Raw genomic sequence first — 18,705 nt, 5'->3', positions numbered from 1 at the left:
ATAAGGTTATGGATTTCATAAGCTCATATTATTTTTGCATTATCAGGGTTAACGATTCATATACGTCACTGTGAATTTAGTCAGATTTATTTAAAGAAAAATGTGTATTAACTGTTGGTTAGGGTTTTCAAGATCACTTGTTTCAGTCTGCTTAATACTGTGAAGTCTAAACTAAAAACGTATTGACACTGAGTCCTTTAAAGGTTTAAATTCCTAATAAAGTGGGATACAGAGGAGAGGGAAGTATGGAAGGTTCCATGGCTCAGCTCAAATTCAGCTAGAAAAAAGTGCCAGTGGTGAAAGAGTTAATTTTATAAATTAGATCACTGCTTCTCTCTCTGCCCTTTCACTGCTATATCCACCCCTGCTACTCCAACCCTCTATCTCATTTCATATCTGCTTTCCTTCATCCCACTTAGTCACTCCATCCATCTTCCTCTCCTCTCCTCTCCCCTCCTCTCCCTTTCCAGCCTTGAGTCTCCTCCCTCTCCACCCCCCTCCCCTTTTGTCCATGTGCCCGGCCCCTTCATTAAGCCTAGTATGAAAGGAAACCCTCTTGCAGACAGTCACATTTCAGGGGTCTCCCAGAAGCCTCACTCTCACGCTGTCTCAGGCCTGGATACAGGGATATAGGCAGTTGCCAATTTCTAATCAGCATACCTTTGAGTGAGGCTTCAGTTTTTCATATCTCTTATTTTTAACACTGACATGGAGCTCCACAGTTTACAAAGGACCACCCACACCAACCACCTGGGTGAGGAGAAGCAGCAGATGCTGAACCTAAATCGACGACTCGGGACCTACCTGAACCGAGTTAAACTCCTAGAGGAGGAAAACATGCTGCTTGCAAAGGAGATACAAGCTATGAGACACAATAATCAAGGTGCTTTGACACGCAGAAGAGGCCTGGAGGAAGAGTTGCGGCAGGCAAGACTGGAAGTAGATGCAGTCTGGAGAGATAGGGTCCTCACAGAGTTGGAAGTTGGCAAGTTGACTGAGGAACTTCAAGCGCTGGACTTGTGGAGACAGAGGGAGGCTGAAGAAAAAGTGAAGGCCAAGACAAAGCTGGAGCAAAGCAGGAAGGAGTTGGAGGAGGAACAGAGGGCACAGATTTGGCTTAGAGAGAAGGTCAACCAGCTGGAGCATGAGATGAGACTCCTGATCCAAACACATGGGGAGGATGTAGCCCACCTGGAAGCCACACTGACCCATTCTAGAGCTACATTATCTTACACATTTTCTCAAAAGGGCAACCATACACCGAATCTCCTTCAGCTGGGGCATGAATACTCTCAGAGTGCCACCAGAGCATGGCAGGAGGCAGCAGAGGCTTATCAGGACCAGCTGACTCGGTTAGAGGAGTCACTTAACCAGGCCAGGAGCCGTTTGACCCAAGTGGGCCAGGAGAAACGTGAGAGCCAGCTGAAGCTCCAAGCCCTGGAGAAGGAGATCATCTCAGCTCAGGAAATCAGACAGCATCTGGAGAAAACTGTTGCCCAGCAGACAGACAAATACAGCCAAGAGATGCAGCAGCTCCAGGTGAGAGAAACAATCCATACATGTTGGGATGCAACAGTTATTACAACAGTTGCAATAGTTGAATGTACATGATATTCAATCCAATTATTACCCTTTGAAACTGAAAATTGTTCCGCATATTCACACATTAGGCAACTTCTGACTGGTTGGAAAAGAATGCCAACAAAATCATTGGGTGTTGGTTGTGAAATATGCAATAAGTCATTGTGGTTAATGTCACAGTCTAAGATAACAAATGGACAAACCACAGTGGAATTTGAACATGTGACTCGTGACAGCTGGACAAAATAGAGTCTGTGGATATCTACTGTCACTACATTTGACTAGCCATGTCCTAAGAGATCAAATACTCAGTAAAAAGAACAAGAATACTAGATACATTTTATTTGAATGTAGATTTTCCTGGAAATATTCAAGGCCTCCAGCAAAATACGCAAGAAGCTCCACTAAAGGCTTTTGGAAGCATTTATGAGTCCTCTCCCCCCCCAAGGGATTTTGCTCCCTTGGCATCCACATTTTATATGCTGATGAAATGAACACATTTGGTTATGAAAGCAACTGGGGGCTACATATTTATAGGCTGGGGTTGATGGGATTAGTTCTGGGTCACAGTTAGGTCTGAGGGGTGAAGCACCCACACTAAATACTTTTTATGGCATTTCTTTTTCTCCCACTGAGGTCCCAGATCACTAGCAGGCAGTTATATTGCTTGTAACAGTGTGTAAATCTAAAAGCATGCTAGTGTGATAAGTAAAACAGGTTGAATAACTTAGATGCAGTAATAATAAAAGCCTGTAAACAACCCACCACATATAACAAGCAAAAGAACAAAGAGATTTATTCCTCCTTAATATAGCACAACACTGAATTCTTTTCCAATGCTTTTTTTAACCTCTTCCTTTTCCTCTTCTGCTTCCTGTTTTGGCAGGAGCACTTGGAGTCCTTAGAGGTGGAGAAGCATGAGCTTGGTCAACAGATCGATCATATCATAATGGAGAACCGAGGCCTGACGCAGCTGAAAATGTCTCTAGGTCTCGAAGTAGCAACATACAGGTACACTGAACTGCCTGTTGCACTGTCAATTCTAAAGCACCCTTAACACTTATTTTTCTACCTGATAGAAGAAGTAGAAGCTAAAGTGTACTTTACCTTAGAATTTTTTTTACTATTTTTTTCATGAGTGTGTAATGTATCAAAGAAATGGGTTACTTTGCATATGGAGTATCTTTCAAAGTGAAATAAAGTTTGTCTTGTGTGCTTCAGTAACAGAATATAAGATTAGTGGTTACAAAATTATCATATTTATCTCTGTCAAATTTATTGTGAGTTATTATTTCATCAGCAGTACTACCTGATTTCGCAATGCCACTATTGCATTAGGTTCACACAGTTTGCAGAAGGTCTTCTGTTTTATTTATTAATAAAGAGACTGTCTAATGCTGTGTCTGCCAGCCCCCCTTCCTTCTGTATTATCTGTGGCTGAAGATGCTTCATGCTCTTTGTGATTTAAAATGAAACATTAGACTGATCTGCGTACGTTTTCTATTTAAAGAAGTCGGCCTGTGCATTGACTTAGACGTCCCGTATCCAGGTTGCTGTTATATAGCATCAGTGCTTTACAGTGCAATGTAAAAACTATATTGCTTCACCAGGTAGGGTGATCTGAAACACTGAGCTGCTTGATGTCAGACAGTTGGGGCTGCACCTTGCAGTTGATTTTGACTTGCTTAGAGGCAAGTGCAGCTTCATGTGTTTTTGATAGGTGTTCGAAGAATCTCACTAAATGGCTAAATTATCATATTTCCAAAATCAGTTTTCAGAAAGAGTCTTTGTCTGTAAATTGGTTATTAATGCACAAAACAATTAGTGTTTTTGCTTTCCTGCAAAACTCTAAGAATGAACCAAACTGACGTGGAAAAAATATGATTTAAAGATTTACTTAAATAGGTTTTGAATTGCAAACTGACTCAAACTCCACATGCATACAGCTTAGCTATTAGCTCAGTTTACCATGTAAACTATGTGTTGCATGATTAATTTAACCCACTTAGAAGCTCAGTAACAGGGTATATGTTGTCTCTTCCAGTAGTTAGAGAAACTGACAAAGGAAAAGATGCCCGCGGAGGGAGCAGCCTGTCTGGAAGGTCATTTCTTTGAAGCAGCAGCCTCTGTTGCCTTGAACTGAGTAACTTATCCATTATGAAGCTCTATAGCCCACATCCCCACCCCACCCTCAAAATATTGACCCTCACCCTTTAGTGAGAAGCTACCAATTTCTCAGCTATGGGAGTCTAGAATTACAGCGTAGGGGGGCAGATGGAGACAGGACATTACTAGAGGACAAATCTGAATGTCATTTATACCATGTTCAATTGTGATTCTATGCCAAAAAGAAGAAATTATTTTGTAATAGAGCTAATTATTTAAGTATGTGTTGGAATGGAAACCACAGTGGTTCAAACATGAGAATGGAAACAGTTGTATTAGTGCTGCATGAGCTGCTTGTAAAATCTGCTGTCATCGTATGTGTGTTCATGAGAGTCCCCCCTGTTGTTGTGTATGTGAGGAGGTTTGTGCACTGCAGATGGCTCCTCAATGGCACTGCCTTTCCTTCATTACCATAACAACAGACCTCAGTCTTTTCTTTCTGCTTGAGAACAGCTAGAGTCTCCCTTCGCTCCTCTTCCCACCCACAGCTCAATGTGCAGCATCATGTTTGCATCCTCCAAATCTTATCCGGGAACCTCAGGACGTAATTGTGTCTTGTTGTCTATCTCCACAGAGCTTTGCTGGATGGTGAAAGCCTGAGGGGAGACGTGTCTGTGTTAAATCAGCCAAGAAACATTTCCATCACAGGTAATTAAAGTAAACTGTATTAACACATCCGCAGCATCATCACCACTGATTTTACCTCTGGCTTGTTTAGAACCACAGCATGTCACATTAATCCTCTTGCTTTTGTCCACTCTTCTTACTACTTTAAAACTCATCCTTTCTCAAAGTATAGCTGAAATTATTCTAAGTAAAGGCTCCTCAGAGAGGGAGACATGTTTGATTCAGTTGTAATCACGTTAGTCACACTGGAGACTGGTGCTGGTGGGGGGGGGCTTGACTAAAAGGGCTGAGGTAGGCACTTTGGGTCTTGTAATGCAAGCCACCTATGACAGTCCCCAAAGGTTATTGAGCCATATGGCTTTGCTTTCCAGTAACTTAGACAGCAGAGAAAGGAAACTGCGATCAATATCTCCCCATTAGTGTCCAAACCCGGTTGACAGCACACAATACACATACTCAATACACATTTAAAAACGCATTGTAGATGCCAGTTTTCCTCAGAAAAGTACACACACTGACTAATGTTTTGTGGAGATACCTCAGCATGTAGAAAAACTGTCAGGATTAAAGGATTAGGTTAGTAACATTTAAATGACACGTGTTGAAATGATTGTTGTACATCATTATTATTACAGTAGCTAAGGTCATTGTGTATTCATGAGCTGCACTCTTGTCTTCCACAGATGCAGTTTTCAGTTCTCAAGGGGTTAAAAAGAATTACCAGACTCAGCTGTCTGCTAACCGCAAAACCACTTCTCTCTCATCAATTCGCAGCATAGCAGAACCAACAGTAATGTCTACCACTCTATTTTTAAGTAGAAAACCTGTAACGTCAAATGAAACACCAAAGACTTCAGAGAAATGTCCTGATGCAAGAAAGGCAGAAACATGGGAAACCCCTTATCCAAAAATAATGCAGGATGGAGCTGTTGAAAATTTCAGACCACAGGAAGTTTGTGAAAAAGTCACGTATGCTGAGCCTTTGTCGCCTCCTAATGAGCCAGAAACTAATGCTAAAGCACCATCAGGGGACGAGGAAGCAGACTGGAACGATGTTGATGTTAAATGCTCTGATGAAAGGCCAATTGTTGAGTCAGTTGTCAGTTGTCAGGTTGAATCTACCCTCAGCACTGAGCAATCCTTTAATGATGAAGTTGGCCGTCACCAGTTTACAGCACCCAGATATACACCATATCATGCAAATTTGAAAGAAGAGCCCAGCAGTTTCCCAGATGAGTCTGATGAGGATGTAGCTTTGTTAGGGGAAGCTGAAGAGCAATATAAGCAACAGGATCCACTTGATGCATGTGTAAGGGAAGTGTGTACAGGCAAAGATACAGGGCATATTCAAGAAGAGAGTTCAGATTCTGAAACAGAGGCAGTGCTCGAACCGACACCCGAATCCAGGCCTTGCAGCCCAGAATCTCAATGCTTTTTTAACCAAGCTGTTGATAAAAATTTAGATGAAAATGTTACAAATGATGTCGATCCAACTGAAATAAAACAAGAAATAAGTTGTTCTATGATAGAGACAAACCAAATGGATGTCGAAGATAAATTATACCCTGATGGAGAAGAGATGGATACATGGGATAGTGTAATAGAGAGGAAGACTGATGTAAAGAAAGACGATTGCATTACAAATGATGAAGTAAAAGGACAACATGCTGAACCAGAGGAGGACATATCAGCAAGAGAACAAGTGAATGAGCAGAAAGGAAGCATTATGCAGGATTTTGCTACAGTTGTACAGCAAGGCAACATTATGACTTCTTCCCTGATTGACAAGCAAGCAGATGACCAAGAGCACGCTGTATTAGAGCAAGAACTCGTTCCACTTCCTGATAATGAAGGAGATGATGATGATGAAGACTCTCAAAATGTTTCCATGTCTTGGAAGACTGAGGTGGAGGGTGACAGTTATGCTCAGGATAACACTCTGGCTGATACTCGTCCTCTGATCCGATACAAAAGCGATGAGACTGATGCCAACACTCAGGCGTCACACATGGATGAGAGTGAGTCCAGTGAAGGTGAGCAGGAAAAAAAGATCGGAGAGACAGGAACTGGAACGTGGAGTGAAAGCAAGGCAAAGAAATTTGGAACAATGGAAGATCTGTGTGAAGAAGTTGAGGGAGAAACAATGGATGATGAATATAATCTGAGTTACACTCATATCAAAGATGGGGATGATGATGACGGTACAACTGTAAGTGAGCGCGTTATCCAGGTGAATGATAAAGAAAGTGCAGAAGAAGGGATCAGAGATGGCCGTGAGGGACATTCAGATGAAGAAACTGAAGAACTAACAGAACACATGGTACCTGCAAATGTAGCCTATGACGAAGAGTTGGAAACGGACAAACTTGTGGAGCAGGAATTAGAAAATCTGTGCACAGACAGTTTTAGTGCTCACTTTGCGCAGCAGCAAGACGGCGACCAACTGCTATACACGAATGACGAGTCTGACCGTGAGATAACAGAGGAAGAAGAGGACATGTCTTACTGTGAGACTGGAACAAAGGTGAACCATGAACTTGTATCTTCCACTACAATTATCGATCAAACTTCTGAAAACCCAAGTGTCAGTGATTTGGCGGATATGACGCATCACATAGACATTCTGGATGTAGAGGACATCCACTATGAAGATCAAGAAGTGAAAGATACCCCAGAGAAAAGAGAAGAAGAGGGTGGGCCTAATGTGTCCATGGTGACGCATGCTGATATAGCAGAAGATCAGTCTGGATTTAGCAAATTTATGAGCAGTCCTGAGATGGAAGAAATCAACAACTCAGTGGATCCAAATTCTGTGTTACTCGTGACAACAGATGAGGAAAATGTGCAGGATATGGCAGCTCAGGACGAGGTAAAAGATGCTTTCCCTCTTGAAGTTATCGGTCAGTCTCAAGAACAAGATGAGAGTGATAAAGATTGCCAGGAGCTTCCTGAAGCTGAATGGGAAGTTCTAGGAGACCCAAGAGAGGATTCTGAAGCCAGGGATGAGATTGAATATGATGATAAATGTCAAAAAGTGCCAGAAACCCCAAACGAGGATGATGTTATACACCAGGAGGAGCCCCTTGAGATTCCCAATGAAAGTACGGCTGATGAAAATGGTATTTTTAAGGCAAATGATCCAGCAAACAATGGGCTCAATGGTCTCTTTTCCTCTGGCATAAAGAGTGACTTCTGGGTGTCCTCTTTAGAGAGCGGTGCCACCTGTGAACCAGCTGATGCCTGCAATGAAGCAGCTGAGCAAACTAATGAGAATCTGGGATTTGTTGACAACCTAGTCTGGGAGATTACAAAAAACCAGAATGCCTTCAACGGCAAGTCCAGGGTGGATATTGAGTCAGCGCTCACTACTAAGAGCGAGCAGGAACAAATGGATAAACAAGTAAAGCAGGTGTTGGGTAGAAATGTTAGCGAGGGGGAGTTGGTTCATTCTGAGGAGTCTGAAGCTGAAGCTGAATTGTGGTCATCTGGAGAGGAACCAGCATAAAAATGTGTGAAGTTTTAGATGTAGTGTTAGTCAAAAGTGTGTTTTCTTTAAAACCAAAGTTGTGCCTTGGTGCGCTCCTTAGTGACGCTAACCACCAATGTGCCAATTCTGTCTACAAACATACTGAGCATTTGCTGTGTTTCACGTTTTCCTCATTCCTAATTGTTTAAAGGTTTCAGTCAATTAGTGTGCATGCTGTGGAAAAAGATTGGGGGCTTTTGCATGAGGGAACGGCACGATGAAAGAACAAAGAATGTCATTTGAAAGTCAAAGCATTTATTGATTGTTTGCTAATCTGATTGTACTGACTAGTGGGAATCAATAATAGCAGAAGGGTAGAATTACTTGTCGAGCTACTATTCAAAGAAACGACAGGCAGCTAGTGTTTCTGTTAGTGAGTTATTTCATTTAACTAGACCAGAGTTGACTTGGTGCATGTTTTACACATGTAAAATGAATAACTGGTGGTAAAATGGCATAAATCAGTTTAGATAAGCAGATAGTTGTGTTTGTATTTGGCTGATCTCAAAGAATAAAGGTTTTTCCATTCATGAAAATATATAATACACTGCGGTACAGTTCCAGTTCCAAAATAAACAATAGCTTCTAGACATTCTGTCTTTTTGTCTTTTTGAACTTATTTGCTTCCACAGTGCCCCTCATCCATGCATTTAATTCCACATCACAATGACATTTTTTACTGGTGTAAATATACTCCTACTTATCACTAGTAAAGGTTAAAGCTAAACTGAAATATTTTAATGGTCAAGTTTGTTTTTGGTAAACATTATTAACATCTTATTAGCCTTTTACAAAAACATATCAGTTAGCACCTGAATTTATTAACTTTTTACACATTTTTACAGAACCTTCCTGCAGGCTAGAATCCAACATAAGAAAATTAAGCTTTTAATAACAAATAAATGACCAGTAGATTATATTTGGGTTTAAATCAGATCAAACAAAAAGCTGTTTGATGTGAATGAGACAAGCCTCTCAAAAGTGCTGAACTTTTCCTTTAGAGTACAGCTGTATTCTTAAGAGAAGGTCAAGAAAAGCAGCTGCTTGCCGCCTTCCAGCAACATCCATCTCCATTTCCTTTGGGGTTTGCATGGAAGAAGGGAGTAAAGCTCGTATGTGCCTGGACTTGGCAACAGCCCAGTTTTCACTGACCTCGAAGCAGGCGAGACAACAAAGCACCACCGAGGCTCTCCGCAAGCATGCAGCCATCCCATGAGGCGACCAGGGGAAAAGTACGAAAGAGAACAATGTATGACCTCATCTCCTCTCCTTCACAACCCCGCCCCCACTCCCCCTACCCCCCTCATGTCTTTCATTAGTCAGTTTACCGAACAATGATGGCTATTTCAGTGGGTGCTCGCCTCCTCACTGCCCATATCTGCCCCATGGGAGATTCAGTTAGGAAGGAAACTGCGGACGGTTGTATTCAGGATGACAAAGCTGAAGAGCTGGAATGGCATTACAGCAGCTGTCTGGCATGCTCCTATTCTCCACCCATCAATAGAGCTGTTCTACCAAAGACATTCTCTCTTCAGTCACTAAATAAAACTAGAAGAATTGTATTAATCTGTTAAGAGGAGAACAGCAAGAGCAACTACACATAAGCTGAGACATTCGCTAAATGGAGTTGATTTGGGCTTGTGTCCCATCTGTGCATTAATTTCACTTATTTCACTATTTCATTATTTAAGATCTGTTACAAAAGCTATTCACATAGCATATAGTTTTTGCTATTTGCTGACTACAAACCACATTATGTTTAATAATTAAAATGTGACATATTGGTATCTCCCCTTTTTAAATTTTGACGTTGCACATATGCAAGTGTCTGTGTAGTTAAAGTAAGCCTGTCTCTGTTTTCAGATTTGAAGAAACTTGGCACAAATCAGCGGTGACCACTATTCATCTTCGTGGTTGGATTTGTCTTTTGATGGCAGCATGAATCATTATATTCCTTGGCAGCTTAACATAGAAAAACCTTGTTGCTGAGGGTTAAACATACTGTCAACAACATGTGTATACTCCATTCCAAGTTTTGACTAACAAGCTCCCTAGTGATCACAATCTGGGCTACTAATGAAGTATTGTTGTGTTTGAGGTAAGTTATCAGCACAACTACAGCATGTTTGGGTACCCCGCAGACCATAAGAAACACAAAATACTTTTAGAGCCAGTTGTGGTGGGTTTAATTTGTGCTGTGTTCCAGTTTCTTGCAAACTGAACCACAGGTACTTTCTCTGGATTTCTGCCATAATTTTATTCTCTAAAGGGCAACTACCTTAAAGGAATACATACAATTTGATTGAAATTCTTTGTTAGTTTTAACACTGGTAACCAAAGGTACAGCTGTGACCAATTATTGATTATTGGTCACTGTTGATTAACATGGGGGAGGTGTGTTTCTACAAATCCATTATAAGAGAATTGAACTCTTTGTGGTAGTACTTGCACACATGTGCCCCAGTTGTCATCTGCTAACCACCATCCATCTCCATTGATTTACTCTTGATTGGTATGAATAATGGAGGAGCCAGCTACAGAGCCAAGGAAGAGGTTTCTCCCACTTCAGACCACCTTTACATCATGAAAGACATCATGGACATATGAGCCATATAGCCTAAGTAAACAGATGGTGCCAATGTTAAAGTCCAGCAAGAGATAAATCAACACTCATCCATTGTGTCACATGCAGCTGTCTTTAAAATAAATGCATGAGACACAAGCCAAAGAAATTCAAGTGTCTGTTTTCTGAGGTCATAAATTTGCTTTTCAAATTCAAACAATCAATTTAATATTGCTATTAGATATTGAACTATGCTATCTTTAATTTTATCCTTAATCAATCCCCCAAATGGAAAATGGTGATGTGCACAGAGCGTTAACTTGCATAGTATCAAAGGATGTCATCAATAATATCAATGAATAGTTTTTCTCTGGGGACCATAAATATAAGCACTGAATCTTGCTCAGTTGTGAGATGTCTTGCTGTGTTATTCAGTGCTGAATAAATTACCATAAAACAATGAAAAAGGTGAAACTGCTGGTTCAGATTCTCAACAGAGAATCTCTCACCCACTTTACATTTTAAACACTTTCTCTACGCAGTTGTTTTTTTTTTATTGTCACAAACTAAAGAAATATTTGTCCTGTTAACACTCAGGCCACTGACCTCATAACTGTAATTTATTAATGTGCTACAATAATTTAGAAACCAAAGCTAATTTTCTTGCAATTAGTCTAACCTGATCATCACATAAAACATAAACTAAATGCTTAAAACATAAATCCCCACACGTCTCTGACAAGCTTAAAACCCGACAACTGAATAAACAACAAAATCATGTAACCGTCAGCAGAGATGAGTTCCAGCATGAACTTCCTGTTAATTAACATATACAACAATGCCTGTATGCAAAATTTTAATGGTAAATGGACTAATTCTTATATATGATTTTATATAACACGCTTATACTCTGAGCACTCATGGCTCTTTACACAATTTGCCTCATTGGAGAGCAGAATGGAGCAGCCAGGGATCAAACTACCAACCTTTAGTAGATGACCTGCTCCACCACCTGAGGTAAACCTACCCCACTTATACAAGCTAAAGTCATGCACACCAACTCCTTAAACCCAAACTGCAAACTCAAGTTGAATGTTTTTAGCTGGGTGTGGTCAGTATTGTGCTGCTACTTCTTGTTACACTTCTGGAGATTAGACCATGCACAGTATGTTAACTTTCTATGTTTTGTTACATTGACTAACTCATAAGACCCTCTAAAGCCAATATTATTAGTAAGTCATTAGGTTCTTGTTGCACTCCAATGATCTATTATTTATCTCCTCTAAGTATTACACTTGTTTTTCATTTTCTCCACCTTGTTCCTCTAAAACAAATATTCCATATGCATCTCAACCCTGCTCTGTCCAGCCTAAACAGAAGCATCTATCTGTGTGTGGACAAGGCTTAAAGACTCTTGAGCATATTATATCACTATCATATCCAACCTATCAAACCATCAGGCTCCAGGCAGTGTTAAAATAGAACAGAAGTTGCACCGCGCTGTGCAATCTGCTGATGACAGCTGCAAGTTGCTTTAATAATCTAGGATGAGTGAGACTGCAGGAATGACACAGGAATCAAAGCTCTAATCCTCCACGAGAACAATATTAGCAAAAGTTGTGACCTGTAGTTCTGAGTTCATATTCAGCTGGTTGAATAGTAGTAGAAGCTATTGTAGTCTTCACAAAATGACAGATTCAAATGTCCATTCACTTTTTAATAAAATTATATTAAATGCTTCAGAAACCATTTAATGTGATCTCATCTGATATTATACATATATACAAGAATTATACAGTCCTACAAATTACATCCATATCTTTCATATTCATTTCACGTTTCTATGAGTTGATTATTAGATATTATAATATTTTATGTCCAGTTCAGCGTTAGGTGAATGAGGCGTAGGCAGAGGAGAGGTGGTTCAGTTCCTCTATTGATATAGCTTTGTGTGTTTCTGCCAGATGTCCACACAGTAATTCAGTTAGTGCGCAGAAATGAAGTTAGACTTTAGCTGCCCGACAGTCCACTCCCATAAAGAGAGACACATATAAGAGGTAAAGGGGAAGAAGCTGAGTCATAATTCTTTCACTTCTCATTTTCTGATCAACCTCAAATTACACTCTGAACACAAAATTTAAAAATCACATGTATAGTTTTTTTTTTTACTATACATATTCAAATCACACAGTGAACAGTAAGCTCTAGAAAGATATGATTACAGTCAGAAAATGGCTGCCTTCATGACTCAGCAGTAGGAAGTGGGGTGGTATGTCTCGCAGACAATGCCTGGACTGTCCAGTATGACTTTTGATTGATCTGTCTGAGGGCGTGTGTGGTTATTATTAGCAGCCTCTTGAGCCAGGAGAATATGAGTCTATCTGAGACATGCACCTGATCATTGCTGTGGACAAGCCAGCTGAACGTGCCAGATGACAGCCTGCGGTCAGTTCAAGCAGTTCTGAGTTGGGTTGGTTGAGCAATTGTGTGGGTATCCCCTTTTTGTCTCACATACCCAACCAACTATTTAAATGTCTTTTTGTCCTGAAGCCCATTCGTAAGAAAAAAGGAATGCTACGACTAATTACAGACATCACTAATCTACCCCCTGACAGAAAAAGCAGGCTGTGATCTTCCTCTTTATCACTTTAGTGCTGTACTGTACATTCATATAAAGAAACATTAAAAAACATATTTAAAAAGAGAGAGAGAGAGAGAAATATCCATATTGGGGTTTATAAAATACACATTTACTTGGTTTGTACAAGCCTGGTACTATATATCAGCAATATTAAATACTGGCATAGTTTCTTTAACACTTTGCTTGGTACAAATTTTTGATGATTTCATGTTAATGTGAACTAAAATCACCTTGTTGAATCTATGCCACAAATAATTAAAGGAATTCTAAAAGCAAAAGAGAATCCATCCCATTATTAGCAATGTGTACCTCATAAAGTGTCCAGGGAATGTAGCGATCTGTTGTGCAGACTGGATTTCTTCAAAGTGTAGAACACTCAGGCTTTTTGAGTGAGGAACTACAGGTTTTGGCACTTCTGCGATTGCGTCATTTATCCCTCAGGTTTATTTCTTGAAAATAAAATACTCAGAAAAAAGTTCATGTTGGCATGTTTTCACGTTGAAATCATTTGAATTCGTGGGCACATTGTGATCTACAGTTACATAGCTACATGCAAATGCTCCTGAAAGCAGCTGTGTAAGATGCTGCTATTCATGGAAAGTAGCTCCACATATTTGACCTGGCAGATTTTTATGCCAGATGCCTTTCCTGACACAATCCCCAAGGGAATTGGATCTCCTCTTGAGACTGAAGCAGGTGTGTTTTTGTTAGGCGAATGTGTGAATCCATACAGTATGGCGCCACCAAGTAGCATTATTGCTTTCCAGATACAGATGTTAACACAAATTGTTAACTGTGGGATATATATGTGCAAAGCAACAGCTGACTATGGATAATATAGACATGTGTAGAAACATTTATTTAGCTGTATTGTTAATTTCTGGCATTTGTTTCAAATATCATTTTATACGCTCATCACATCTTCAAGATGTACTTCCAATCGCACTTTTGCAAATCACTCTGCTGCACTCTCAGTTTGTAGGCTGCGAAATAAAAATAGACTTTAACACACTGGCAGGTAGAATGAGCTTGGGAAGGTGTGCGTCTAATTATTTCTCTTGTGTTTCTGAAGCTCATTAAAGTTGTCATACATTGTTTTTCCTGTAATCGCCAAATAATTATCCTTTGATACCACATACTGTAAAGCTTTGTTTACCCATCATCACAAAGCAATTATCTTTGATTTTGAGACATATGTTGAGACGAAGGAATAATTGCTTGTTATATTAAGATAATTGGACAAATTGTTTTCTTGCGATTTAACTCCAGGAAATCAGCATGTTGTTTTAGAAAGCCAAGTAAGTTCAAATGTACTAACATATTTTTAAAACCCTCTTTAGAAGTAGATTGCATCCACTAGGCAGGCTGCTTCTTATATTTAATGGTTAAAACAGAAGCCTCTTCAGCTCAGTGTTTAGTGTATTGTGCCACTTTTCTTGGAAACAGATGACTTCACTTTAAACACTAGACTGGAATCAACAGGGAGCAGGAAACCACCCTGCCAAATTGTTCTTAAGCACCATCCATCCATCTTCTTCCGCTTATCTAATTCAGGATTGTGGCTGAGCTAGGGCCTGTCCCAGCTGTCATAGGGCAAGAGGTGGGGTACAGCTCTGACAGATCATCAGTCTATCACAGGGTTAACACAGAGAGACAGTCAACCATTGAGGCTCTCATTCACACCTACAGCCTATTTAAAATCACTAATTAACTTAACATGGATGTCTTTGGACTCTGGGAGGAAGACAGAGTAACCCGAGAGAAGCCATGCAGATCTGGGGAGAACATGCACAGGAAGGCCCCAGCTGGCTGGTGTATTTGAACCCAGCAGATTCTTGCAGTGAGGCAACCACTGTGTAAGTTCAGTTTTCTATTCATGTATATATGCGATTAGTCTCAGATGGCTCAATATAAATAAAAGAAACTTTCTGAAACATTTAGCTTTATCTGTCCTTTATCATTGGGTTCAAATGTGGAAAAACCCCACAAAAGCTGTGAATATTTTTCCTTTGCGGAGCAGTCACACATCACATTTTATTGCTCTGCACTTAGTGGCAGTTACAGTACTTTGCAAAACTCTCAGGCCACCCCTCATTTCTCTATATTTAGCTTCCCCGGACTCAAATATTCTTGTATTTTTTCTAACTTTTGTACAGTACTGTAAGTCCATAAGTATTTTGAGAATGACACGCACTCTGTATACTGTCACGTTGTTTTTAAAATGAGAACTTAAGATGTGTCTGAAACACAGACTTGTAGCTTTAATTTAACAGGTTTTAACAAAACTGTTGCATTAACTGTTTAGGTATTACAGCCATTGTTATGCAGACATCTACACTTAATCAGTCACTGATAACAAAGAAGTTTCATCCAAGTGTTAAAATCACTCCATATATTTAAAATCATATTGGTCTGTCCTGTTACTTTTAAGCCTCTGAAAACTGGAGACAAACACTAATACCAAACACTCTGGTGCCCTCTAGTGGTGGCAACACCATGATGCATCAAATCAGACTAAAAAAAAGGAGTCCAAATAAGTTACACAAACTCAAACTTTTTTCTGTAGGTCAACTTGTCTATTTAATATATAAAATACGGTAAAACATACGCAAAAAGGGGAGGGTAAGAGGGGACCAATGGATACTTTGGTACAATAACAAACACTTTTTTTTGTAAAAGCAGTATAGAATTTGTAATAACATATCAGTGCATACTTTATTTATGAAAATATACACAAATTGTATATCATTCTCCAAAAACAAAAACAAAATTATCTTTACAACAAAAAAGCAGACTAGCCGAACACAATATATTAGCTATAATTTATTTAAACTTTTTTTTTCTTTGATTTCACTTTTTTTTTTTTTATGTAATCCTGTGTGATGTGTTTTTGTGTCAATATTACATTTTATTTCCTATAACATGATTCACACTTCTGTTGTTTTGAAACGCCCATGCATTGACATAATTGTGTCTGGTCAGAAATAAGTTAGACGTGTCACGCTGCCCCACCCCCTTTAGACTCAGAGGTTTGTACATTGGACTCAAAGTTTTGCAGCATTGAAGCGATTTGTCGACTCAATCAGCGATTCCATCCACAGCCACACGTGGAAACTAATATCACTACTCGTGTGTTGCTTGTTACATGTCATAAAAATCGTGCAACATTAGTAACACCCTTGTTGAAGAAGAAAGAAAAATCCCAAAAAATGAAAACAAAAATATATTTATAGAATATTCTTATATAATAAAATAAAATTCCAAAGAAAACAAGAGGTCTAACCTACACAAAAAAAACAAAAAACAAAAACAACAACAAAAAAAAAGAAAAAAAGAAAATGCAGAAACCTATATCATCATGACAGCTACTATCAGTGTGGCTGTGGTAATGATGATAAGAATAATAATAACAATAATATCAATTGTCAGAGAACAATTAAAAACAGACTGTCACCAGCACAAATTAACACTGGAAAGTGAGTGAGACTTCTAAACATCATTGTACAGGAGCATATATCTCTCTTTCAGGGGGGGGATGCAAGTTCTTAGAACGCCTTCTCAGCACGATTGTCTGTTGTGTGATTACAGCGACCCCTAGTGTTGTTCTAAAGAACATGTTAGGGCTTCACGAGGGCTCTCACCTGCCTGCTCACAAACAATCTCATTTCTTGGACGAAACATAACAACTTGCAGACTTTTTTTGTTTCTCTTTTTTTTTTTGTTCGAAGCTCAGGGCACAACAGTCTTAACAGTCAAAGTGTTTACACTCTGGGGATTTATGTTAACTCTGCCAAGCACTCAGGAAAGCAATATTGACACTCAGACTTGTCACAGAGGATGAATGTGTGTGTGTGTGTGTGTGTGTGCGCGTGTGTGTGTGTGTGTGTGGGGGGGGGGGGGAGTGAGTGACAGACGGAGAAAAAGGAAATGAGAAATCACTGATGAACTGAAGGGCGGATGATGGCAGTAGTGTGTGAGATGAAGCTGCAAGTCGAATAGAGTTGGGAGGGGGGTTGGTGGTGGTTGTGTTTCTCATGGAAATGACCCCAAAATAATTTGACTTGTCATTTCAGCGCTGACACCCGCTATCTGGACGGAGTAAACAGAAGAGGAGTGTGTAATGAAATGTGTGCGTGTGTTTGTTTGTCTGGGTGTAAGATTAATCTTCCAGAGAGGAGGGGAGAAAAAAAAAAAAAAACAAGTGAGTGACAGGGGTGAGAGAGAGGTGACGAGGGCCTGCCCATGAGAAGGATGTGGTGGCTGGATGCGGTAAAACCTAAAGTCGACAAGTCTGCGTTGGATTTGGGAGGTAGTCATTAAAAGATCAAGAGTCATTCTGAAACCTCCGGCTTAGCGACGAACGACACCCAAACGCCAGTGCTTTTAACAAGCAAATGGACGGAGGCTGAGAGTGCTTTTAGGAAAAATAAATACATGAATTTGCACTTTTGACCACCACGTTTAAAAAGAAAAAGAAAAACCTAAATCAACCGTTGCCACCTTTATAGAGTAGAAAAATTACATCCTTCACTTCTCTTTTCCTTCATAGTCTTCTTAAACTCTCCATAATATAAAACTGCAGCCAACCAGTGACAGGCGAAGGAGAGATCCTTTAAATATAGAAACATGGCTTTTAATTGGAGGAAAAGGTAAACCTCTAAAAGGAGAAGAAGAAAAAAAAAGAGGGATCAGGGAAATCCTTGGCTTGCTTAATCATAAACTATCTATATGTATTTATTCTAGAGTTTGACTGATATGGTGGTAGCGGATAATAATCTTTTGCATCAAGTTGCACAAAATACCCAATATTTGGCAGTCGCTGCACGAGGAAAAATTCCAGTAAAGTTTAATTTAGCTAAATGATACAATAGGAATGGCATTTTTTTTGTTTTTTGTTTTTACTAATCTTTAGTTTTTAGCAGGTTTCAAATAAATGCTTCCATAAAAGATTCATTTGAAAGATGAAACTACATCAGCAGTGACTTTGAAAGATTTACAATTAGTAACTGAATTTGACATAGACAGTGCTACACAGCTATAAGAAAATTTCTGTTCCAATTTTTATACAACATAACTCTTTTGTTTGAAAAAAAATGTAAACAACTCCTTAAATTGGACTTATGATCCTTTTCCTTGCTTTCTATCCAACGTATGCAGCTCACACTAAACATATCCAATCCTTTCAGCCCTAAATGTTCGATTTTTGTTTTCTACTCTTGGTTCTTTACAAAGCCAGTTGCAGCAGTCATTTGAGACACAAAGCACTGGCCATGGCCACCTACCTGCTATTCCAAGTCTTTTTCTTGTGAGGGGCAGGCAAATAGAAAAGAAAAAGTAGTTGGCTTAAAGGGAGAGGGGAGGCTGCTTTCACAGAGTTGATAAACTGAGGGTCTGCAAAAAAGATATACAAGGATTTATTTGAACCGTGAGTCATGCAAAGCTACCCTGATAAACTTTAAGTTTGAAAATCTGGAGCTGGAAATGGGAATAACAAGTCTCATTTAAAAAACTGCTTCAATCTATTAACTTAATATATTGAATCTTGCAATTATTGAATTATTAATTTAATTAATTAAATTGCTCCAATTAGGCAACCACACT

At 39.5% G+C, this 18,705-nt stretch overlaps 1 protein-coding gene across 1 annotated transcript; it reads left to right on the top strand.

The window, feature by feature from the left end:
- The first annotated feature begins 562 nt into the window (after positions 1–562).
- Positions 563–8,483, top strand: nes (nestin). Its single transcript, XM_005739175.1, has 4 exons — positions 563–1,539; positions 2,468–2,592; positions 4,322–4,395; positions 5,058–8,483. The coding sequence occupies exons 1-4, from the start codon at positions 709–711 to the stop codon at positions 7,877–7,879; spliced, it is 3,852 nt and encodes a 1,283-aa protein (XP_005739232.1). The 5' UTR covers positions 563–708; the 3' UTR covers positions 7,880–8,483.
- Positions 8,484–18,705: the final 10,222 nt, after the last annotated feature.

The sequence above is a fragment of the Pundamilia nyererei genome, unplaced genomic scaffold, assembly GCF_000239375.1.
Source record: "Pundamilia nyererei isolate P.nyererei 1_Seehausen unplaced genomic scaffold, PunNye1.0 scaffold00090, whole genome shotgun sequence".
NCBI lineage: Eukaryota > Metazoa > Chordata > Actinopteri > Cichliformes > Cichlidae > Pundamilia > Pundamilia nyererei.
Note: the sequence above shows the minus strand (reverse complement) of the source record. Positions and strands in the feature narration are given on the sequence as shown.